We start from the raw sequence: 24,883 nt of genomic DNA, 5'->3' as shown, positions 1-24,883 counted from the left end.
GATTTTCATGAACTCCGATAACGACTTAATACCAACACGAGTCCGCGAACTCGTCTGACGATCCAAGGCAATAAATATAGTGATAAAAATACAATCGTAAAAAATAGAAAATTCTAGACAAAGGATCTTCTAATAGGCACATGTATGAAAATACTCATAACGCATCTATTTAGCTTTACAGTTCTCGAGGCCATGTTGGTCGATCGTGTTTCTTGTTCCACGTCGAAGTCGAAAGACAAATTTAACGGTAACAGTATTTTTGTAAACGATTGAGACTTTTGAAACCTGAGTATATAAGAGGAAGAGACGAAATATGGATGAGATACATTAAATATTGAAACTCTTCTTGAATCCAATGTGTTTATAATAAAAATATTATACACTTTTATGGCTCAGATAAGAAAAAGCCTCATTGAGAACTTTGTTGTAGAAATTCTTTGTGTTAATTAATTAATTGTTTAGTACAAACTGCTTTCCCTAATTACACGCCAAAACCAGTTCATTCTATTCGAAGTTACATCTAGATGAATATTCTAACTCTTTATAGCTATTTAACTGTACTTTTTATTGTAAATTTATTTGATTACAGTTAATGTTATAGTGTAATAAAAGTAACAATTTAGTTTTACTACACTGCATTAGATTGTAATGTTATACAGAATCACGAAAACTAGAATTGATTAAATTTGATGATAGCATATCTCGCTTTCAATAACGAAATCCCTCAATTCGACTTTAAAATAATGCGTAAAGATGTTTACATTTCCCAGTTTTAATACAATATTTACGATCGTTCTGCTTTCCATTGCGTCTGATGATTTTATCCAGCGTCGTTCCAGAGTTTGTAAACATGTGTCGTGATAACCAAACGTCGGTACACGTTCTGAAGTGCATGTGAATTTTGACGTGGATCGACGCAGGCGATCCGGCGGCCGCTCCCGCCCAAGTGAAAGCTAACCTCCTCTGAAAGTAGCTGGGCTGGCTGGCATCCGCCTAAAATGGGGTGATCGCGCGAGATGGTATCGTATTGCCGGTATAAAAAGCATCAAGGCTCCCCGCCGCCGGTCAGAACGGCTTCTAACGTGAGTACGCGTGGACGTGTGTCCCGTGCGCCTATCTGTGCAGTGCATCGCGAGTGCCACCCTCAGTGCATACAACCCTTAGTGACGTGGCCCAAGGACGCTGCTGATTTCTCGTGTACATTGGATTGTTTGTGAAGTGGGCTCCGAACGGGGCGCGGTGATCGGTCTGTGGTTCCTAATGATGATTTTAGATTGTTACCAATAAAAATACTTTTATTAGATTGACCTGTGATTTAGGATTGATTGGCAAACTTTAATGGATGATTTAAACTTAAAGCTAATTTTGGTTCATTGATATTTGAAACTGAAAATAAAAGTACAAATTACTTAAAGTAAACCTTAATTACGGATTGGAAAGTACAATCAATTTTGAAATTCATGACACAATAAAATCATAAATGACAATCATTAAAAGTTACTAAAAAAAAATCAAACTGAACATAAAATAGAACAGCTATTTAAAATATTCGATATTTGAAAATAGAAAGAGGAAGCGATCACCTGAAAGCAATCACAACAATCAAAGTCATAGTGACCCACCGACCAGCACCTTAAAAGACTAAAACAATCCAGTGACGGACGAATCAGTTGGCTAGTTTCCAATCGCGCATTCCGCCGTGACGTAACATCCGCCAAGGGCCGTTCGGTATAAGCTAATAAAAACGCTCTAGCATAAAAGTTAGGATTACGCAAACCGCGCGGCGCTGGCATCGTTCCCAGCTGAGCGCTACTCGGATTACACGACCACAAATAGGCGCACGCGGGCTTCGCTGCTTCTCGACCGGCTCGGCCCGACAGTCGCCACTAACCGTTCGCGTGTGTTCGCAGGAAGGCTCCAGGGCTGTGTTCTCGTGTCTCGACTAGCCCAAAAGTCTCGTTAGCCCTCCGAAAATGCCGAAACCTGTCGTCCAAGAGGGCGAGGACCCCGATCCGACCCCGTACCTGTTCGTTTCTCTGGAACAGAAGCGTATCGACCAGAGCAAACCTTACGATGGCAAGAAGGCATGCTGGGTGCCTGATGAAAAGGAGGGCTTCGTGCAGGGCGAGATCAAGGCCACCAAGGGAGACCTGGTCACCGTCAACCTGCCCGGTGGCGAGGTAAATTATGTTACAAACACTTTAAAAAACCTTGATTCTTCAACAGGTATTATAATTTTCGTTACAGATTGTAATGTGACTTCAATTGTTTTTGGATATCATACTCCTCTTAAATAGCAACGAAAATATAGCAAATGAAAGTCAATGTCAATATTTAGTCATTGAGATTATTTTGAAAATAGTCAGTTAGGTACTAAGCTAAGTGATCGAGTAAAAAAAACGTAACTAAGAGTTATCTAACAAGAAGCATTGTCGATAGTCACGACAATACCTAATCAAATACTTAACAAATTTCTTAACTGAGCAGGAGAAGACTTTTAAAAAGGACCAGCTCTCACAAGTAAACCCGCCGAAATTCGAAAAAGTCGAGGACATGGCAGACCTGACGTACCTAAACGACGCTGCCGTACTCCACAATCTGCGACAACGATATTACGCGAAACTTATTTATGTAAGTAGGCGCCGAGAGCGCCTCGGCCCTTATAATAAAACTAACATAACAATCTATCCCGCAGACTAAAGACTTCAAAAAGGATCAAGTAGCGCAAGTCAACCCGCCCAAGTACGAAAAATGCGAAGATATGTCCAACTTGACATATCTCAACGACGCTTCAGTATTGTATAATTTGAAGCAGAGATATTACCATAAACTCATTTACGTAAGTCGAGGAGCCGGTCAGGAGTTGCAGCCTTGAAGTGTGCATGTACATCACCTTTCCCATCTCTCAACGCTGTAGACACATTTCTCGTTATAATTGGATTGATACCAAGTTTTAAAGTACGAATATCTATTAGCGTCACAAATTTTGGATGGATTTATCATTTGTCCGGTTATAAATAGACAGTCGCGCGCGCCAGCTGTTTATCTTTTGGCTATTTTAATTGTAATTGGTATATTTTGGGTGCGATCTTTCCCTTTCATTCGTATTGGGTCAGAATCCGATTCATACATCGATATTAAGTGTAATTACTTTCGCGCGTTTACATAATTTCGGTAAGATTATTAAGATATTTAAAATTTATTATCCGAAAAATGTCGGGAAATCAGCGCAAATGTGTCTACAAATCCATTTCCTACTTCCATATTGTGATTAAGTCTCGCACCTGTTCCTGGGAGCCGATCTTGAACCCTTTTGACTCAGGACAAGACGGTGAAAAGGACTCAGCGGCGTACAGAAGACTCCTGTTTTTTTTTTGTTTCTTTAGCGCAGTCTTAGCAGATGTCTTTTAGATTAGTTGTTGTGTGTCTTACTTTCTCAGTGACATTGAAAGTAGGAAGTTTTGTTTCTTTCCTCTACGTAGAGTCAAAAGGTATCATTACAATACTCGACTCTACATCTTATTCTTCTACAAGACTTTATGGCGTCTATTGATAAGGTGTTTTTTTTTGTGTTTGACAAAGTTCTCTGCATGGAAAAATATTTAATGAACTTATATTACTCAATAAATTAATGTGAGATAAAATTTCATGCAAAGAATTTTGTTACTTAGTGTGTAAGAACACAGAGGTTAAAAGTATCAATACAATACGAAATACTCTGCGTTAAGGTGTGTTCAAGTGTCTAGTTTTAAATGCTTTTGTCATCATAATTATCATTCTACAGACTACACCAAAATGGGTAGAATGTATGCCAAAGTGACATCCTATTATACGTACCTATCCGTTACACGGACACCATCACTTTTATCCCATTATCCTATTTATATCATTACAAAACCAAATTGTTCCAATCTAAGACCCTCCTACAAAATCCCTACCAATCTTTCCTCATAAACACAAACCTATTGCCGAGGCCTAATTACCCGTTTACCACAACAGACGTACTCGGGTCTCTTCTGTGTGGCCATCAACCCTTACAAGAGATTCCCCGTGTACACGACACGATGCGCCAAGCTGTACCGTGGCAAGCGTCGTTCGGAAGTGCCACCTCACATCTTCGCCATTTCCGACGGCGCTTACGTCAACATGCTGACCAACCACGAGAATCAATCTATGTTGATTACGTATGTATCGATTTGTTTAATATCCTTCATATAAAGATCAGGAAAATTTACGTTAAAATTGCATTAAAGTCCTTTGAAGCGTATAAATAACTGGAATAGCATGATTTCATACAAAAAGTTGACAGCTCGAAATCTTGTTAATTTGATTATAGATAGCATAAAAATTGCCTCAGTGACATTTGATTGCATTAAAACCACGTTGTTTGAATCACCAGAGCAATGTTGTAAAAATTTTAGGTTGAAATCTTTTCAACCTAAAATTTTGATTTGAAATTGTAGATATTTTCAATGTATTTTTCATGAGACCTAAATACAATATAATAAACTACCTAACAGCGGTGAGTCTGGTGCTGGTAAGACTGAGAACACGAAGAAGGTAATTGCGTACTTCGCCACTGTCGGTGCCTCCCAGAAGAAGGACCCAAGCCAGGAGAAGAAGGGCTCCCTGGAAGATCAAGTAGTACAAACCAACCCTGTACTTGAAGCGTTCGGTAACGCTAAGACCGTCCGTAACGACAACTCCTCTCGTTTCGTAAGTACTATCTACGACTACTTCTTCTTCTTCTTCTTCTACTACTTCTATTGATGTATTCGATGTATTTTACTGAGAATAAAGTAACTATCGGACCTTTAAAGTTATCTTTTACCGTATCCTTTCTGTGCAGTGCAAAAGATTTACTCCATCAGTGCTAATTCAAATGAAAAGCTCTAGCCGATTTTAAATTCACTAAACTTAAATCTGCTCTTTGTGACATTTTTTTATATTTTATAACTTTTTTAACGAGCATTCTAAAGAGACTTCATACGAAAACTTTCAAAATCCTTTCGCAATGTTCTCCAGGGTAAATTCATCCGTATCCATTTCGGTCCATCCGGAAAACTGGCTGGTGCTGACATCGAAACCTGTAAGTAAACAAGTGCTTTGGATATTCTCTGGGCTCTCAAAGAAAATATTTAACACGAAAACACTTATATTTCTCTAGATCTGCTTGAGAAGGCTCGTGTCATCTCCCAGCAAGCTCTTGAGCGTTCTTACCACATCTTCTACCAGATGATGTCCGGCTCCGTCAACGGTCTTAAAGGTACGTATCGAAATTATTAAGATGATTAATTGATCTTTTAGAATTCGTTATCTTAATTTTTTTACTATAAACATATAACTTATATGGTAATAAAATTGAATATCAAAAGAAAGCTTCAATAAGTTATATCGCCATTTTTTTCCAGAGCTGTAACTTTTTTGAGGACGTAGTAGATTTCACTATTTTGGCATTAAATTAGCCTCGGTTTGAGTCGTAATTAAATTATTTCAACTATCAACATCTTTTTGAATTGTCATAAGATGACTAAATTTTATAATAATAAGCAATTTCCGAATTTTATATTTTGAAGTATATCAAATTATTCGTACTTATTATACTCCACAGTACACGAACACGCAACGCATTCATACATTATACCTAACCAACTTTGAGTACAAAAAATCGAATACAATATTTAATTAACATTGATTTGAATTGATTTAGAAATGTGTATGCTGTCAAACGACATATATGACTATTACATCGTATCGCAAGGAAAAATTACCATCCCCAATGTAGACGATGGCGAAGAATGTGTTCTCACTGACGTAAGTTCAGCCTCACGTGTACACGAGGCTGTTCAAGCTTCTGTTTGCCACCTCCAGTCCGTCGCGCCTTAGTACAGGTCTGCGGCCGGACTATGCATATTGCCTCTATATCGGCAACCAATACCCCAATAGTATAGTTTCTGACCTTATGACCAATCTCCAGAAATCTTAGCATGTATTTTTTCCCGTAGAATTATTGTATTAGACACCAATTATCATATGTGACTATGATTGGTGCCCTTTTATAGCCATCTGCCTTTTGTCCAACGACGTCATGGACTACAACATCGTGTCCCAAGGAAAGACGGTCATTCCCGGCGTCGATGACGGGGAGGAAATGAGAATTACCGACGTGAGTCCAGAATCAGACTGCTGGCTCGTCTCATGCTCTATCTACTTCGTACTATCGCTTTAATGCTTGCTTCGTTAACGGGCGACGCGAGTGACGGTCTGTGCATGTGTATGTCAGATATTCTGCTGTTTACAGAGGTGACGATGCTAGGCAACCGCATCTCGGACTATCCTATCGTAAGTCAAGGGAAAACTCGAATACCGGGAGTCAACGATGCCGCACAGTTTGACGTGACTGTCGTAAGTCTAAAACCCGCGCATGGAGCGTGCGGCTTAATATCCGGTCCGTTGAAGCAAAATTTCTGACAAACATATGAATTGCCCGCTCCTTGCAGAGTTTCGACGGGCTTTCCGCACATGTTTTCTCACACGGGAGTAGCGAAACCTGTTTCAGCACAAGCACTGCCGATATTAAACTAATATGTCACACACACTGACACAGCCAAGGTTAGGTATCAGGATGTTTGACTTCAAAAAATTTGACTTTCTATCTCGTTTGATTGACAGAAAAATGTTTGTTATCCAACGACGTACACGATTACTATATCGTATCTCAGGGTAAGGTTACGATCCCGAACGTGGATGACGGCGAGGAATGTATTTTGACTGACGTAAGTTGAATCAAACAATGACCGGTCTATACGAAAAGATCTTGTCATTCGGGCCATTTCATCTAATTAAACAAGAAATGCCGCATTATGAAACTTGCCGGTATATTGTTGAAAAAAAACAAAAAAAAAACGCTTTTAGAGAGTAAAATAGACAATAATCTCTATGGGACACATATCGAGATTTAGTTCTTTTGACACGATTCTGACACTTTCTGAAGAATATTGTCCTACAGCGCTCTTCTAAAATCAGCTGCTTTGTGATCTATTAACACTCTCATCTCACTAACGAGCACTGCCTTCTTTTTACATATAAGTTTTGCTAACTACTTTTATTCATTAATTAAGCAATATAATCAAGCAGCAATTTAATCATAATTTTGAATCTTAAATGCACATCTTCATGTTGTTATCATTTCTATATGACTATTATTTCTTATACAACTTTTTGCTTTAAATGTTTCTAAAATATCCATTTCATGACTTTTATTTTAATAAAGAATGTCGTATTAATATGTGTTAACACGTTATAGCAAGCCTTCGACATCCTTGGTTTCACCCAAGAGGAGAAAGACAATGTATACAAGATCACTGCTGCCGTCATGCATATGGGCTGCATGAAGTTCAAGCAGAGGGGTCGCGAGGAGCAGGCCGAGGCTGACGGTACCGAGGTTCGTAAGACTTGAACATCTTCTAGAATCAAACAATGTACAACAAGCGGTAATGCGTTTCGGTTTGAAGGGTGGGGCAGCCGTTGTAACTATACTGAGACATTAGAACTTATATCTCAAGGTGGGTGGCGCATTTACGTTGTAGATGTCTATGGGCTCCAGTAACCACTTAACACCAGGTGGGCTGGGAGCTCGTCTTCCCATCTAAGCAAAAAAAAAATTCTTTTCTACACTAAAGAAGTCCTTCGAACGAGGCATGTGGAGAGTATTAAACGGCAGACAGCGGCTTGGCTCTGCCCCTGGCATTGCTGATGTCCGTGAGCGACGGTAACCATTTACTATCAGGTGGGCCGTATGCTCGTCTGTCTATAAGGCAATAAAAAAAATAAAAAAAGACCTTAAAAACAAAAAAACAAACTAAATTGTTATGGAATTCAATATAAATGCAGAAATAATAAGAAAGCAGTAAACGAGGAAAAAGAAAAGACTGGTTTACCGGTCACACAAGGGAAAAATCAGTTTATACGATTTCTGTATGCCGTATACAATGTCACCTATATAAGCTTTCACATTATTTGACAGGACGGTGACAAAGTTGCCAAGCTCCTCGGCGTCGACTGCGCTGACCTGTACAAGAACTTGTTGAAGCCCCGCATCAAGGTCGGAAACGAGTTCGTGACCCAGGGTCGTAACAAGGACCAGGTCATCAACTCCGTTGGTGCCCTCTGCAAGGGTATCTTCGATCGTCTCTTCAAGTGGCTCGTCAAGAAATGTAACGAGACCCTAGACACCAAACAAAAGAGGCAGCACTTCATCGGTGTACTGGATATTGCTGGTTTCGAAATTTTCGACGTGAGTATCTGGATGGGTGAAAGGACTGGGATGGGGATCAAATTTAAACATTTTTTTCAGATCACCTACGTGAACCATATAATTTATAAAGACCTATCAAACCGGAAACGTCTAGTGAAATAATTATCTTGGGGACTAAAACTTTACATTCAAAATCGAATTGTATTGAATTAAGCAATTGTCCACCAAATGAAATATCATTTCGTTGATATTAATGCTAATTTTGATTTCTTAGTACAATGGGTTTGAGCAACTTTGCATTAACTTTACAAATGAAAAACTCCAACAATTCTTCAACCATCACATGTTCGTGTTGGAGCAAGAAGAGTACACCAAAGAGGGCATTCAATGGGCGTTCATTGACTTTGGAATGGACTTATTGGCCTGCATTGATCTTATCGAAAAGGTACACCGAGTGACCCTTCTGCTCGGTTGGAGACATCTAGAACCCTACCCCTAGGTTTTGAGTAATGTGCCCCCATGACTAATGAAAGTAGAAGTAGTATAGATTCCTCCTTAACTAAGAAATGTTCCTGTTGTTCATAAAAGTTCAACGGTTTCGAGCAACTCTGCATTAACTTCACCAATGAGAAACTGCAACAGTTCTTTAACCACCACATGTTCGTACTTGAACAAGAAGAATACAAGAGAGAGGGGATCGAATGGACCTTTATCGATTTCGGAATGGACTTGCTCGCTTGTATCGAACTTATCGAGAAGGTAATAGCAGAGTCGCGAGCGGTCCGCCCCCGCCTGGCGCTGGGAACGTCCCAGGCGGGATAACGTTTTAGTGTCGTTACTCACAGCCGCCGAGACTGGCTGAAACCCCCTACCACATCCAGGTTACAAGGACGGAACGAAATCCGCCTCCAGACCAACCTCCTAACTTAATACCCCCCGTTAATATCCCTGCAGTTCAACGGTTTTGAGCAACTCTGCATTAACTTCACAAACGAGAAACTGCAGCAGTTCTTTAACCATCACATGTTCGTGCTCGAGCAAGAGGAGTACCAGCGCGAAGGCATCGAATGGACTTTCATTGATTTTGGCATGGACCTCCAAAATTGCATTGACCTTATTGAAAAGGTAGATGGCGTAAACGCAACCAAGGACGCTTGCATCACGCCATTGCAGTTTTCGAATACAGACAGCAAAGTTTACAAATTGACGTTCTTAGCATTATATTTTTTATTAACAGGATGTTGGACGTCTGTATTCGAGTACTCAATCAATGCTGAACGCTTATTGTGGTTTCCTTGTGTGTGTGTGTTTTTCCTATCGTGTGTCCTTTCTATTTTTTTTATATGTATACATCTTCGTTACACGGTACGACGGTAAAATATAAATCAAGATTGATTTAAGAATTACGAACTGATTTAAGTATGATGAATATCTTTTCCATGTTGCGTTGTGGACCAGATGAACGGGTTCAATCAGCTCTGTGTTAACTTTGCGAATGAGAAACTGCAACAATATTTTAATCATTACATGTTTGTACTTGAACAAGAGAATTACGAGCATGAAGGTATTCTTTGGACTTTCATGGATTTCGGTCTGGACCTACAACCGACAATAGATTTAATAGAAAAGGTATTAGAGGTTCCCTCTTAAGCTTCAGGCATTAAGTCGTAGCCAGATTAACTTCAGACAATTTATCTATAGTTTCATTGACACCGCCGTAGATGAGGTAAAGTCAAATGCTTATAAAGCACGTTGAACTTATATCAACTCAATTGCTGACAATTCAATCATTTTCGATTTGTTTCAAACAGTATTTGTAAATTTTATTAAACCACACAAAGCTGATAGATCCGCACAGCAAATGTAAATGCTTCGGTAAAATTTTGACATATTTATATGAAGCAATGTAAAACAGCTTTCTACTGTTTTTACTGATGCTATTAAGCTTGTAACGAGTATCAAAGTATACGAACAGCTACAAAATACACTTTTCAATTTGCATGAAGCTTAATAAGAACTTGCCGATTATTTTCGTGTAAAAGCTTTTTTAGAGTGCCATTGAAATCAAATAAAATATACAATTCGCTATTTATCTTCTAACTGATTTAATTACTTTGAGTATGCTGTACGGTAAAGTAAAAAGAAAATTTGTAAAGAAAATATTTAAAATATATATAAAATAATTCGATTTCGCGGTCTAACCCCAACCATACGCTTTCAGCCTATGGGTATCCTCTCCATTCTTGAGGAAGAGTCTATGTTCCCGAAAGCCACCGACCAGACCTTCGTTGAGAAGCTGAACAACAACCACTTGGGCAAATCTGCTCCTTACTTGAAGCCCAAACCCCCCAAGCCAGGTTGCCAAGCTGCTCACTTCGCCATTGGTCACTACGCCGGTAACGTAAGTATCTGTTCAATTTATAAACCTCAAATTGAAGATGAAGTAGTCCAATGCTCTAGTATGCCCAAACGAAATTTAACAAATCACGTCCTTTCAGAACTCTTTTGTACGAATGAATCATTGTCAAAAACAAAAACCCATCGTCACTGGTTCTTAAAGTTCACACAAGAACGCTACACAGCCACAAAAAATTTAAGCGCCCGTCAAAGAAAATGTTGTAACTTCAACTTTCCTTGCGCCACAGGTCGGCTACAACATCACCGGTTGGCTCGAGAAGAACAAGGACCCGCTTAACGACACCGTCGTCGACCAGTTCAAGAAGGGCCAGAACAAACTTCTGGTCGAGATCTTCGCTGATCATCCTGGCCAGTCTGGTGATGCTTCCGGCGGTGCCGGTGGCAAGGGTACGTTTCACATCATAAAATACTTATTACTTATTTAATGATAATATTCTATAGTATCCCGATGATAATGATAAAAGTATTTCTTTAGAGGAGTTTTTTTAAACTGAGTCTGTAGCCACGGCTTCTGTGGTTACGCCATTACCGATCTTAGATAGTCATCAATTACGGACGGATGGGTAATTCTTCTGCATTCGATAGTTTAAGCGAAAGTGAATGTAAATTTCTTTGCTTTAAATTTCAATCACTTTAATTTTTTTCTTGCTGTAATAAATTTGAGAAGAACTGACTGAACGCCAAACTGCGCTGCATATGAATACGGAGGACGCGGCACAGGGACGACAACCCCAATTAAATCACATTAAAATCATACACGCAATATATCTACATCGTTTCATTCGAGTGTTACACTTTACAAGTAACACTGTTTCACGCACATAATACATATAAAAGATCCTTAGATAACAGCAAATATCATTTTATCAACGAAGCTTGTATTGGAAATTACTTCACCGATCAACTTCCATACGCTTTCATAGAATAGACTTCATCGTTCATTATATTAAAATACAAAAAAATCACATACTGACACTGTTTTAAAATGAAATAGGCGCTGGTGGCAAACGCGCTAAGGGTTCTGCCTTCCAGACTGTATCATCACTCTACAGGGTAAACTCGCATACAAAATTGTCCGAGATTTGCTTCTGTGGCTCCTTCGTGCTGTCCTTTTCTGTCAACACGCTTTAGACCGTCGCCTATAGAATGAGAGGTTGCGTCTTGCATAGGGATGATCTTGCACGCTTTCAAATTAATAATCATGTTTCGTTAATGTACATTTGCAGCTCATGTCGTCGCGGTTATTTCGTCAACTTATCCTACTGTCTTCATATACCTGTGATCGTCCAAAACTAATTTGCTTGTTTTAATGTATATTCATAGGCGGTCGTGGAAAGAAGGGTGGTGGTTTCGCTACCGTTTCCTCCGCTTACAGGGTATTTAATAGTTCAACTACTAGATTTTATTGTTTTTTTATTATTATTATCGTAATGATGTAGTTAACTACCTAAATGTAGCCTACATCAAGTGTTTTTAGTAGTTCGAAATTATCCATGAAACTTGGAGGTAATTTTGAAATCATGTCACCCATGAAGATACGTCAATTTTGAATTGCACTTTCATTCATTTTAGATGCATTTTATTGTAATTTAACGAAGAAATGTAAGAGGAACCATTACATTTATTAACATCAGCAGAATACGAAACCTTGCTAAGTTTTCAACTGAGTTTTCTTTTGCTTTTTTCGTTCTAACCTTTTGGTTTTTTTATTTTTATGTTTGTTTCACCAAAAATTTATACTTCACTTGTTTTTATAATATATGTTGTGTGGCTTATATTTGTTTTTATAGAAAACTTAATTACGACCAAGTTTTCTTTACATGCATTTCATGTGGTTTTGCTTTATACGTTTTAAATTATAATAAATATGAAATTATATTAATGTTACCAATATATACAGGAACAACTTAACAACTTGATGACGACGCTGAGATCCACCCAACCTCACTTCGTGCGTTGTATCATTCCCAATGAATTGAAACAGGCTGGTGAGTTTTCGTTTTAAACTTATACAAAAAAATAATTTGAATATATTAAAATTTGATGGAAAAGAATTTTTAATTTGTCGATCGATTTAAAAAAGCCATTAAAATTGGGTATTCATTTTCCAAATATACACGACCTCAACGAAACATAATCTTTGACATCGATTTCCGTGTTACATAGGTCTCATCGACTCTCACCTTGTGATGCATCAGCTCACCTGTAACGGTGTGCTTGAAGGCATCCGTATTTGCCGTAAAGGTTTCCCCAACAGAATGGTATACCCTGACTTCAAGCTCCGGTAAGAATCGCTTGTATGAAACAATCTATTTATAGTATCACGAAGTAGACATTAGAATAACATTTACGAAAATCACGCTCTTGAGTCATCAAATAAAAGTTATTTCACACGTCAACACGGTTTAAATATATTCTGAGGATTCATACTTTCGACTCGCTGAAGTCTAAACAACATTCCTAGGCCGCTGGAGATTTTATTTCTGTATGGCCGACCACTGACTAATGCTGACGTCATTTTGGAGATTCTAGCAACGAATTCGCAAATAGTTTCGATGACTCTCACCTCTCAGTCGGGAATCGTCCTGATGCACAACGTCTGATACGCTCTGTCTATTTTAATCATTTATAAAACTAATATTTAATAAACAGCTACATGATTCTTGCACCCGTCGTCATGACAGCCGAAAAAGATCCCAAAGAGGCAGCTAGGAAGTGTCTGGAGGAAGTCGGGCTCGACCCCGAAAGCTATCGTATTGGTCATACAAAGGCAAGGAAACATCGATACCATCCTAGCGTGGTGACCGCATGACCTAGTCGAAAATGGACAGACTCAACATAGAGATCTAGAAATTCACGACTCATGTAGTTTGTGTACCCACACCGTTTTTGTAGTCAATACATAGATTTTTGCACCTCTAGTTTAAAACACCTGTTTAGAAATACCTATGTGTCACGTTAATAAACAGGTCCTTTATTTTTTTTTTGTTCTAATATTTAGTTTTTGATACGTGTATCCAAAATCATGACACGCGTTTTTGAAACGTATCGAACCTGGGAGAATACCTTGTGAATTCCTGAGCCATCATCACTAGTAGTTCCTTTTTAGTAGAGTATGATTACAATACAAAATCCCTCAATGTGTGAACGTGTTATTTGGAAATGTAGCTACAAGATCCTGGCCCCTCAAGCTGTGGACAAGGAATCTGATCCCAAGAAAATTGCTCAAGTCATCTTGGAGGCCACGGGCTTGGATGTCGAGTCCTACCGTCTCGGTCACACCAAGGCATGTCTCGGAACCAGTACCGTAGTTAGATGTTTGATCTAGAGCGGCCTAAGACCATAGGACCGTTGCGCTTGCGCTTTGTCGAATTATATGAGCACCATATGAGACTGGTGCTATAATTTGACCCCCGCTTTTATCCCTAGAGCCCTAACTACTCAGGCTCTGTTTGTTTCCCTTTCCTATGACAACTTTTAGGTACATAAACACACACACCTCTATTTTATTGTTGTGTCCCATAACGCAGATACAAAATTCTGTGCCCGAACCTCATCAAAGAACCTATCACACCGGAGAAAGCCACCGAGAAAATTCTCGAACAAACTGGTCTGGATTCGGAATCTTTCAGGCTCGGAAAGACAAAGGTAGTCACAGCATGCAAACAAACACACGAAACACTTCTCTCTTCTGCATGGTACTTTAACGTCCTAAGTAACAACGTCTATTTTTTGTTGGTCTTTATGTTTAAATTTAATTTAAGAATTACAATCTTACTGTATTATATGTTATTATACTTGTGTGTTGTATTCAACAGCTTTATTTCAAACTCTTTTTGTTCCAAAGACATTCTTTTTGAACTATTTGCCAAAATAACAACATTTCCAATGCAATTCTAACATGTGAAAGAGTGTTTCTAGAGCCATTTCTGACGCTTTAGATATGAACAGGTATTCTTCCGCGCTGGTGTCCTGGGTCAGATGGAAGAGCTGCGTGATGACAGGCTCTCCAAGATCGTATCATGGCTCCAGGCTTACATCCGCGGTTACTTGTCCCGTAAGGAGTACAAGAAGCTGCAGGAGCAGAGGTAAATTGACACTTATCATGTTCATCATTCTGTATCTGCGATATGTATTTCCGGGTTACAGCATTGAATATGTTTCAGATTGGCTCTCCAAGTTGTCCAGCGCAACTTGCGCAAGTACCTGCAACTCCGCACCTGGCCCTGGTGGAAACTGTGGCAGAAGGTCAAGCCTCTCCTCAACGTCACCCGCATCGAGGACGAGATCGCGGTGAGTGTCTATCGTCGGCATCGTTAAGCTAATCGGGCACTCTGACCCGTCGTAGCGGAATTAGAGCGAGTGAATCAGGGTAACGCAAATAGAAGCGGCCGCGCCCACCTGTCGGTTACGTGACACCGCACCACCTGCGGCCATTTGTGGAGTCGCGGTGCTGGAGTGCGTGGGCGGCGCCCTCCAGCGCGGGCGCTCCAGCCGCCCGCCAGTTCCAGTACCGGAGCGGACGGCGAGCGCGCACCACCCGCCACACGACCCACACGAACGAACCGACACGTTTTGCATTCCTTTTATTTTATATTTATGTTATAATTAAATAATAAACAATGGCGGACGCGGTTCACATAACCGAGTGGAACGGGAACGGTGTGTTCAAGGGTGACGAAATATTACAGAAACTCGAGGAGAAGGCACAGAAGGCTCAGGAGGCTTTCGAGAAGGAGGAGAAGCTCCGCAAGGAGGTCGAGGCCCTCAACGCCAAGCTGCTTGAGGAGAAGACCGCCCTGCTCGCCAACCTCGAAGGAAACCAGGGCAGCCTTGCCGAGACCCAGGAGCGCGCTAACAAGCTCCAGGCCCAGAAGGCTGATCTCGAGAACCAACTCAGGGTGAGTACGATGTACAAAGTTAAAATTCCCTCACATCCCACATGTGCTTCAAATTTTTATTCGCCGAAGTGTTGATTTGTTTAATTAGTGTAAAGCAAGCGTCCGGACATCACTACGAAAATAGTCACCGTGATTTAGGTTGTGATTGTGAGTTTCGAGCTAATTAAAATAATGAGTTTTGGTGAAATCTCGTTCCGCGAAAGATTCGCCGGACCGAATTAGACGTGTGCTTGCAGTGTTGCGAATCACTTTACGTACTTCATGTTTACTTTACGTGGTTATTTAAATAAACATCGATCTTGTTTACACGAACAAACGTTCGATCGAATCTAAAATATCCTGCGCGCTCGCGGGGTGATATCACGAATATTTATTGCGAACATTTAATGGATCATTTCATTGAGTGACTAAAGCCAGATGCATCCAATAAATGATTGTTGTAAAAATTATATTGCGGTTAACTAATAAAACCGTTTTTGTATCAGGACACCCAAGACCGCCTCACCCAGGAAGAGGATGCCCGTAACCAGCTCTTCCAAGCTAAGAAGAAGCTCGAACAGGAAGTCTCTGGCCTCAAGAAGGATGTCGAGGACTTGGAACTGTCCGTACAGAAGTCCGAACAGGACAAGGCTACCAAGGACCACCAGATCCGCAACTTGAATGATGAGATCGCTCACCAGGATGAGCTCATCAACAAGTTGAACAAGGAGAAGAAACTCCAAGGCGAGACCAACCAGAAGACCTCAGAAGAACTCCAGGCTGCCGAAGACAAGGTCAACCACCTTAACAAGGTCAAGCAAAAGTTGGAGCAGACCCTTGACGAGCTCGAAGACTCTCTGGAGCGCGAAAAGAAACTGCGTGCTGACGTCGAAAAGCAGAGGAGGAAGGTTGAGGGAGACCTCAAGCTCACCCAGGAAGCTGTCGCCGACCTCGAGCGCAACAAGAAGGAACTCGAACAGACCATCCAACGCAAGGACAAGGAAATCTCATCTCTCACCGCCAAACTCGAAGACGAACAGTCCCTGGTCAGCAAGCTCCAGAAACAGATCAAGGAGCTCCAAGGCCGCATCGAGGAGCTCGAAGAGGAAGTCGAGAGCGAGCGCCAGGCTCGCGCTAAGGCTGAGAAACAACGCGCTGACCTCGCTCGTGAACTTGAAGAGCTCGGCGAAAGGCTCGAGGAAGCCGGTGGCGCCACCTCTGCTCAGATCGAACTCAACAAGAAGCGCGAGGCCGAGCTTAGCAAGCTGCGCCGTGACCTCGAGGAGGCCAACATCCAGCACGAAGCCACCCTCGCCAACCTCCGCAAGAAGCACAACGATGCCGTCTCCGAGATGGGTGAGCAGCTCGACCAGCTCAACAAGCTCAAGGCTAAGTGAGTATACTATTTACTTTTTGCTGATCTTACTGTGGTTTCGGCACATCTTTACGGCCTATCAATTTAACAGTGACGACGATTATTGGTGTCTTATATAAATATTGAGATTGAATTTGGTCTATGAAAATTCAGGGCTGAGCACGACCGTGCCGCTTGCTACAACGAGCTAAACAACACGCGCGCTGCTGTCGATCAAGTAGCGAGGGAGAAGGTAACATGTCAACCGTAGAGGCATGTCTACCGCGTGGGACACCCTTGCATGCCCGATCTTGTAGATCCACAGACACACCGATCTCACACGACATACAATACGACCCTAGGGATAAACCGGAAGGTTTCTAACGCGATGCTAAAGTTATGTGTAATGTTCTATCCATTCAGGGCTGAGAAAGAGCGTGCTCAATACTTTAGCGAAGTCAATGACCTCCGTGCCGGTCTCGACCACTTGTCCAACGAAAAGGTACAAAAAGATAAATAAAGATGCCACGCTTCGCTGCTTATCCAATGTTGGAAGAAACAATTCAGAGACATACTTAACTTGAACATTCAAACAAACACATTCCCTCACAGTATTAACAACCTTATCCAGATATAACGATGTAACAAAAGCATGAGCTAACAACGCTTTGACGAAAAAAAGTGACGAAAATAATACCAATAACAAATATAATAATTGATCATCAACATAAAAAGTGATTTTTTCTCTAACTTTATCGTAGTGAATGCATAAATAGCCTATGTGTGTCAGTCAGACTTAAAAAACTTAATTTAGTTTTTTCTAACCCAACATTACACCAGAGTCAAACAGATTTCAATTTCAGAGCAATAACTTGGATATTCTTGATAAAACATCAAAATTGATTTATTAACAAAGAAACCGCTTGTGTTTAGGCTGCACAAGAAAAGATCGTCAAGCAACTGCAGCACCAGCTCAACGAAGTCCAGAGCAAGGCTGACGAAGCCAACCGCACCCTCAACGACCTGGATGCCGCTAAGAAGAAGCTGTCCATCGAGAACTCCGACCTTCTCCGCCAACTGGAGGAGGCCGAGTCCCAGGTGTCTCAGCTCTCCAAGATCAAGGTGTCGCTCACCACACAGCTCGAAGACACCAAGAGGCTCGCCGACGAGGAAGCCAGGGTATGTGTCTAATTCTTTGTACGGTCTAAAGCAATATTTCAGTGAATAAAAATAAAAACATTCCGAAAATGATATTAAATTAGTCTAATGTTATTTTTTATTATCGTAGGAACGTGCTACCCTTCTTGGCAAGTTCCGCAACTTGGAACACGACTTGGACAACATCCGCGAACAGGTCGAGGAGGAAGCCGAGGGCAAGGCTGATCTTCAACGCCAACTGTCCAAGGCCAACGCTGAGGCTCAACTGTGGCGCTCCAAGTACGAGTCCGAGGGCGTCGCTCGCTCCGAGGAACTCGAAGAGGCCAAGCGCAAGCTCCAGGCTCGTCTCGCCGAAGCCGAGGAGACAATCGAATCCCTCAACCAGAAGGTTGTCGCTCTCGAGAAGACCAAGCAGCGTCTCGCCACCGAGGTCGAGGACCTGCAGCTGGAGGTCGACCGTGCCACTGCTATTGCCAACGCTGCAGAAAAGAAACAGAAGGCCTTCGACAAAATCATCGGAGAATGGAAACTCAAGGTCGACGACCTTGCTGCCGAACTCGATGCCAGCCAGAAGGAATGCCGCAACTACTCCACCGAATTGTTCCGCCTCAAGGGTGCCTACGAAGAAGGCCAGGAACAGCTCGAGGCTGTCCGCCGCGAGAACAAGAACCTTGCCGACGAAGTCAAGGACCTCCTGGACCAGATCGGCGAAGGTGGCCGCAACATCCACGAAATCGAGAAAGCCAGGAAGCGTCTCGAGGCCGAGAAGGACGAGCTCCAGGCCGCCCTCGAAGAGGCCGAAGCGGCTCTCGAACAAGAAGAGAACAAGGTCCTCCGCGCTCAGCTCGAGCTGTCTCAAGTCAGACAGGAGATCGACAGACGCATCCAAGAGAAGGAGGAAGAATTCGAAAACACACGCAAGAACCACCAGCGTGCCCTCGACTCCATGCAGGCTTCCCTCGAAGCCGAGGCTAAGGGCAAGGCTGAGGCGTTGCGCATGAAGAAGAAGCTCGAGGCAGACATCAACGAGCTTGAAATCGCCCTCGACCACGCCAACAAGGCTAACGCCGAGGCCCAGAAGAACATCAAACGCTACCAGGCACAAATCAAGGATCTGCAAACCGCTCTCGAGGAGGAGCAGCGCGCCCGTGACGATGCCCGCGAACAGCTCGGCATCTCGGAGCGTCGCGCCAATGCTCTTCAGAACGAACTGGAAGAGTCCCGCACACTCTTGGAGCAGGCCGACCGCGCCCGCCGCCAGGCCGAGCAGGAACTCAGTGACGCCCACGAGCAACTCAACGAGCTCTCCGCACAGAGCGCTTCCCTCTCTGCCGCCAAGAGGAAACTCGAGTCCGAGCTGCAAACCCTGCACTCCGACCTCGACGAACTTCTCAACGAGGCCAAGAACTCCGAAGAGAAGGCTAAGAAGGCCATGGTCGACGCCGCTCGTCTGGCGGACGAGCTCCGCGCCGAGCAGGATCACGCTCAGACCCAGGAGAAACTCCGCAAGGCTCTCGAGCAACAAATCAAGGAACTCCAAGTTAGGCTCGATGAGGCCGAGGCCAACGCGCTCAAGGGAGGCAAGAAGGCCATCCAGAAACTCGAACAGAGAGTCAGAGAACTCGAGAACGAGCTCGACGGCGAACAGAGGAGGCACGCTGACGCACAGAAGAACTTGCGCAAGTCCGAGAGGCGCATCAAGGAGCTCACCTTCCAGGCAGAAGAAGACCGCAAGAACCACGAACGTATGCAGGACCTCGTCGATAAACTGCAGCAGAAGATCAAGACATACAAGAGGCAGATCGAGGAGGCCGAAGAGATTGCCGCCCTCAACTTGGCTAAGTTCCGCAAGGCGCAACAGGAGCTCGAGGAGGCCGAAGAGAGGGCAGACCTCGCCGAGCAGGCCATCAGCAAGTTCCGCGGCAAGGGACGCGCGGGATCTGCAGCGAGAGGAGTCAGCCCGGCGGTTAGTACCACTTCCTAGTTCTTTTAATGCTTTTATTATAATTTCGCTTACTAAAATCTGCTTTTTTTATTCAGGCGTCCATTAAAGGGCGCCCATAGATCAGCACTGGAGTTTATGTAAGTCGGCAACTTTTTGTTGCGTTCCCCCAGCAGCACCGAGATCCGTGCTGACTCAGTAGCCGTAGAACCTTTACCTCTTTACCTTCACTTTACGCCAAGCATTTGAGAAGTTCCCGGCATGTAACTTGCACGTCACCAGTTTGATTACTTCGTGATGCTTCGTTACGCGTTGACCTGTGGCCTGTTTGTGTTTCAGCCCCAGCGCTCGCGCCCCGCCCTTGCTGACGGCTTCGGCACCTTCCCACCTAGGTTCGACCTGGCGCCCGAAGATTTCTAAACGTTCCACTACAAAACATAAAAACGGACTGTACAGATTTTTCGTTGAAAACGTAACTTTTTATACATTAGCTGTTGATGATGAACGAAAAACTGTAAAATACTAAATATGCAATTCTTTTTTTTTGTAAGCCAAACAAAAATATATACACTTTAGGGATCTAATGTTTTTACGAAAGGCTATTTTGTAACGTTGTTGATATTTATTTATATTATTTATTACCGTGGAGTATGTATCGAGAGTGCGAGCGAGTGCGTCGGATGCACGTGCGCGCGCGAGCACCGCCGAGACACGCCCCCCACCCCCGCACCGCACACCCGCACGTGCACCCCGCGCACCCTCCATTTGACATCTAATAAAGCGATATCGTTGTCATAAAATATTTACCTTGGCCGTTTTATTTAAAAGCACACCTTATTTTAAGAGACCATAAGGCGAATGATGGTGAAATTTTTATTGCTTAGATGGGTGGACGAGCTCACAACTTGGTGTTAAGTGGTTAATAAACATCTACAACGTAAATGCCGCCATCCACCTTGAGACATGAGTTCTGAGGTCTCAGTATAGTTATAACGGCTGCCCCACCCTTCAAACCAAAACGCATTACTGCTTCACGGCAGAAATAGGCGGGGTAGTGGTACCTACCCGCGCGGACTCATAAGAGGTCCTACCACCAGTAAAAGATGGCCGCTGGGAGCCAAAAGTTGTCGAGTACCGACCGCGCACTACAAAACGCAATGTGAGTTGACTTCCCACCGGGTGGATCCACGATCTGCTGAAGGTCGGTCATTAGGGCGAACCTTATGTCCGGCAGTACACGTCTGTGTGGTGATGACGATGATGATCAAGTCTTGTCTGTTTGTTCGATTGTTCGTTTTATTACGACTACTTAGTCTGGCCATAAATACTATTATATTTAAAAATAAAAAAAAATTGGTTGCAAGTAACATTTATTACTTTTACAGTGTGTTAGTTTAATACATAAATATAAAACAATTTAAAGTATAAAAAGCTTATTCGAAGTGGTCTCCATTGGCTGCAATACAGTCCTTTAAACGTTGAGGCCAGTTATCAATAGAAGCACGCACTCTTTCCATGGGAAATTTTTTCACTGCCAATAGTACGGATTGTTTTAGGGACTTCAAATTATCATGGCGTTTAGAGCAAGCCGTACTCTCTAAAACTGGCCATAAATCATAATCCAGCGGATTAAGATCGGGACTAGACGCCGGCCAGTCTTCAGCTCTGATGAAGTCCGAAACGTTCGTTTCCAACCAAGTCTGCGTAGACCGAGCTTTATGACCTCGCGCCGAGTCTTGCTGGAAGGACCATTCTTGATTATTGAACATGGTGTTGTTAAGGGGCTTCACTACCTTCTCAAGAATGGTATCTTGATACACTTGTGCCGATGTTTTGATAACTTTTTCACAAAAGTATGGCTCAGTCACTCCTTCATAGTTAATACCCCACCAAACCATCACTGAAGTCGGATAGTGCCCACGTTGCACTCTGTCGACTAATCTAAGCTTCTTTAGAGCTTTGAACATAAATACGGTCATTTTGTTTGTTAAAATGTTGCTCAATTGTAAAAAAATTCTCATCCGTAAGCAATTTTTTTCTATGACCTCCCTTTGCGTACCGCTTCAATAGTTGTTTCGATTTTACCACCCTATTTTCTTTTAAATTATCAGTTAAGAAATGACCATTACGTCTCTTATAGGCTGCATGTCCTAAGTCATCTTTTAAAATATGCGACATGGTTCTAGGTGCTATCTTCATCTCCCGAGATAAAATCTTTTGCTTTCGGACAGGATTTCTTAGAATTCTTTCAATAGTCCGGTACACAAACATTTTACTAATACCAAGCGTATGGAGAGTTTCAAAAATTGCATTTGGCTCCATACCTACTTTGCAATCACAGCGATTCGGTTCTCTTTATCACCCCACTCCATTTTAATATCGCAAAATATTGTACAATGTATTGGCGCCAAAATGAGAAAACTCAATGAGCAATCATATAAAAATGACAGATTTTAAATTCAAATGGAATATTTCGTTTATTTTTAATTGTAACAGTATTTATGGCCAGACTAAGTATATACGTATGTGTAAGATACTATAATATGTAAGATAATGGCATGATGGGTCTGCTTGTGGGAATTCATGACTCCATCGTTAGGATTTGAGTGGATCGGCTACGGTGTTTATAAATTAGGAGACTTGTAAAGGTCCGTTCACACAGACTGGCTCGGAGAAGAGAGCAGGTTTTTATCACGTTGGAAACAGATTTTTGAGTAATTGTAGTAATGTTTATTTTCGCATATGCACTTTTTTGTCATTAAGAATGCTTGAAAGCGCTGCGTGTGAAATAATAAGATAGAGGTTCCGGCCGGCTCCAATTGCGCGCTCTTTCTCGCTCGCGTAGCCGATGGCTTCAATTGGGTGCGCATCCGCTTTCAGATGTCTTCCAGGCGGTCTATGTGAAATAGTTGGCGGCTTCGCTTCGGCCAATTCCAAAGGTATACGGTCCAGTCTGTGTGAAAAGAAAAAAGCCGGGCTGATGCTCTCCGAGACGGTCTGTGTGAACGGACCCTAAGTTGTTGGATAAAAAGAGTCGGTGCCCTAAGTTGCGCCACAGTTCCCTTGGTGCCGCCTACGGGCGACGGACCGTCGAGGCGATCCGCCCGGTCCTCTCGGACTGGGTGAATCGCGACCGAGGACGTCTCACCTTCCGAGCGACGCAGGTGCTCACGGGACACGGCTGTTTCGGACCTGCACCTCGTCGCCCGGAGGGAGCCGACGCCGAAGTGCCACCACTGCAGTGGCTGCAACGAGGACACGGCGGAGCACACGCTCGCGTACTGCCCCGCTTTTGCGGAGCAGCGCCGCGTCCTCGTTGCAAAAATAGGATCGGACTTGTCGCTTCCGACCGTCGTGGCTACGATGCTCGGCAGCGACGAGTCCTGGCAGGCGATGCTCGACTTCTGCGAGTCCACCATCTCGCAGAAGGAGGCGGCGGAACGGGAGAGGGAGAGCTCTTCTTCCCTCTCGGCGCCGTGCCGCCGCCGTCGGGCCGGGGGTCGGAGGAGGGCGTTTGTCCAGCTCCAGCCCCTATGAGGAGGCAGTCTCCTCCCGGTGATGGTCACGGGGCGACCTAAGGGGGTTGAGGCTGCGCCGCACGCTACCGTCACTCTAGCGCGCTGGCACCAGGAGGACGGGACGGCGCGTCGGCGGCTGCGGACTGCGATGCGGTCCGCATTTTCGTCGTCGCTGTCGTCGCCGAACATACTGTTGAAGAGCAACCCGGTCGGCGGTGTATCGCGTTCCGACCCGGCAGGCTGGTTCTGGCCCAGCGGGGTATCCCGGAACACCAGCGGCACCGCCCGGGCGGCCTGGTAGGGCCGCCGTACCGCGGAGACTGACGTCGTTGGTCGTCGACTATCGCCTCGACGACCCGTCGGTCGGGCGTCCTCGGGGTGGCGCCGCGTGTCTGGTTGTAGTGTTGACCGCGGGAACCCCCCTACTCTGAACGGGTTCTGACCCCGGACGGAGATCGGACGTCGGGTGTAAGAGTGCAGGGGAGTCGTTTAGTGGGTGGGCCCTAAAATCCTTGGGCCCGCGATCTGCTCTCAACACCTGCAGATCGTTGAGTCTCACATACCCCGCGCGCCCCCTAGGCGCGGGGACCTCGTAGGAGGTTCGGCCCCCGGCCCGAGAAAAAAAAAAAAAAAAAAAAAACAGTTCCCTTGGTGGAGCCCGACGCTCAGTTGAAGCGCGCGTCCCCCCTCGGCGACCCCTACTCGCACACGGAGGAGGTCCCGAAGCACAAACATCCGACATTACTTATCCGTGAATCGAATAATTAATTTTATGTACTTACCAGTTTTCGTGACTATATTTTTTTTTCATTACTTCTTTTTCGCGCTAATTTTCACATTGTCACAGATTATATTATTATTCAAAATCTCAAATAATTGATTTACGGAGACGTGAGGAGCCAAGTTGTGAGAATTGATTCATTTTGTTCGTTTAGGGTTTCTTCGGGCTTAAACGTGTAATAACGACATTTTATTAACTTCTGCAACTGCAATTTAGCATCTGTGAGACTGCATTTATGTGAGGAAATGAAGAGAGGGCGTCGGGCGTAGCTTTACCGGGCTCTTCCAATATTTCACTGAAGTCTCAGTAAATAAACACTATTATCCTAAGAGTTTATGTCCCGTAAGATTGTACCACGACACAGAGCACGCCGGGCGTCTTATCGTCTGGACCACGATGACTAAATTAATTACTTAATTAAAACTAATTATAGAAATAAAAAATAAAAAACCTTCATCGCAACTTAAAGTTTAAGTTCATTTTTTTAAACTATTATCTGTGCATATAACGGCACAGCGAATAATATTACAGAACAGTTAAGGACGGATATTTTGGAACACGATAGCTGTGTACTT

The 24,883-nt window shown here is 43.3% G+C and overlaps 1 protein-coding gene across 36 annotated transcripts; it reads left to right on the top strand.

The window, feature by feature from the left end:
• Positions 1-20,815, top strand: LOC100188972 (myosin heavy chain). Of its 36 annotated transcripts, none has more exons than XM_062669628.1 (26): positions 172-247; positions 840-1,082; positions 1,911-2,180; positions 2,696-2,839; positions 4,000-4,184; positions 4,521-4,716; positions 5,026-5,089; positions 5,168-5,266; positions 6,063-6,166; positions 7,307-7,444; positions 8,027-8,296; positions 9,212-9,382; positions 10,479-10,658; positions 10,903-11,062; positions 11,670-11,728; positions 12,576-12,663; positions 12,842-12,959; positions 14,206-14,323; positions 14,627-14,763; positions 14,842-14,968; positions 15,367-15,576; positions 16,062-16,948; positions 17,333-17,411; positions 17,843-18,088; positions 18,198-20,033; positions 20,349-20,815. In XM_062669628.1, exons 3-26 carry the CDS (start codon positions 1,974-1,976, stop codon positions 20,427-20,429), a joined length of 5,904 nt encoding a protein of 1,967 aa, XP_062525612.1. In that variant the 5' UTR covers positions 172-247; positions 840-1,082; positions 1,911-1,973; the 3' UTR covers positions 20,430-20,815. The 36 variants fall into 36 exon arrangements, with proteins under 36 accessions (XP_062525619.1, XP_037868261.1, XP_062525609.1 ...); XM_062669629.1 differs by having other exon boundaries at positions 183-247; positions 921-1,082; XM_062669640.1 differs by lacking the exons at positions 172-247; positions 6,063-6,166; positions 9,212-9,382; positions 11,670-11,728; positions 14,206-14,323 and adding exons at positions 1,567-1,728; positions 6,673-6,776; positions 8,846-9,016; positions 11,999-12,051; positions 13,844-13,961 and having other exon boundaries at positions 1,064-1,246.
• The last annotated feature ends 4,068 nt before the right edge of the window (positions 20,816-24,883 follow it).

The sequence above is a fragment of the Bombyx mori genome, chromosome 8 (genome assembly GCF_030269925.1).
Source record: "Bombyx mori chromosome 8, ASM3026992v2".
NCBI lineage: Eukaryota > Metazoa > Arthropoda > Insecta > Lepidoptera > Bombycidae > Bombyx > Bombyx mori.
This window is presented reverse-complemented; position numbering and strand designations above follow the sequence as displayed.

What these genes read in the sequence shown, in the direction of transcription:
- LOC100188972 (XM_038012333.2), top strand. Translation starts at nt 1,974, where the DNA reads ATGCCGAAACCTGTCGTCCAAGAGGGCGAGGACCCCGATCCGACCCCG. An exon ending in GCATTGACCTTATTGAAAAG is followed by an intron (nt 9,383 to 10,478) that starts GTAGATGGCGTA and finishes ATACGCTTTCAG; the next exon opens with CCTATGGGTATCCTCTCCAT. An exon ending in AAGAAGCTGCAGGAGCAGAG is followed by an intron (nt 14,764 to 14,841) that starts GTAAATTGACAC and finishes AATATGTTTCAG; the next exon opens with ATTGGCTCTCCAAGTTGTCC.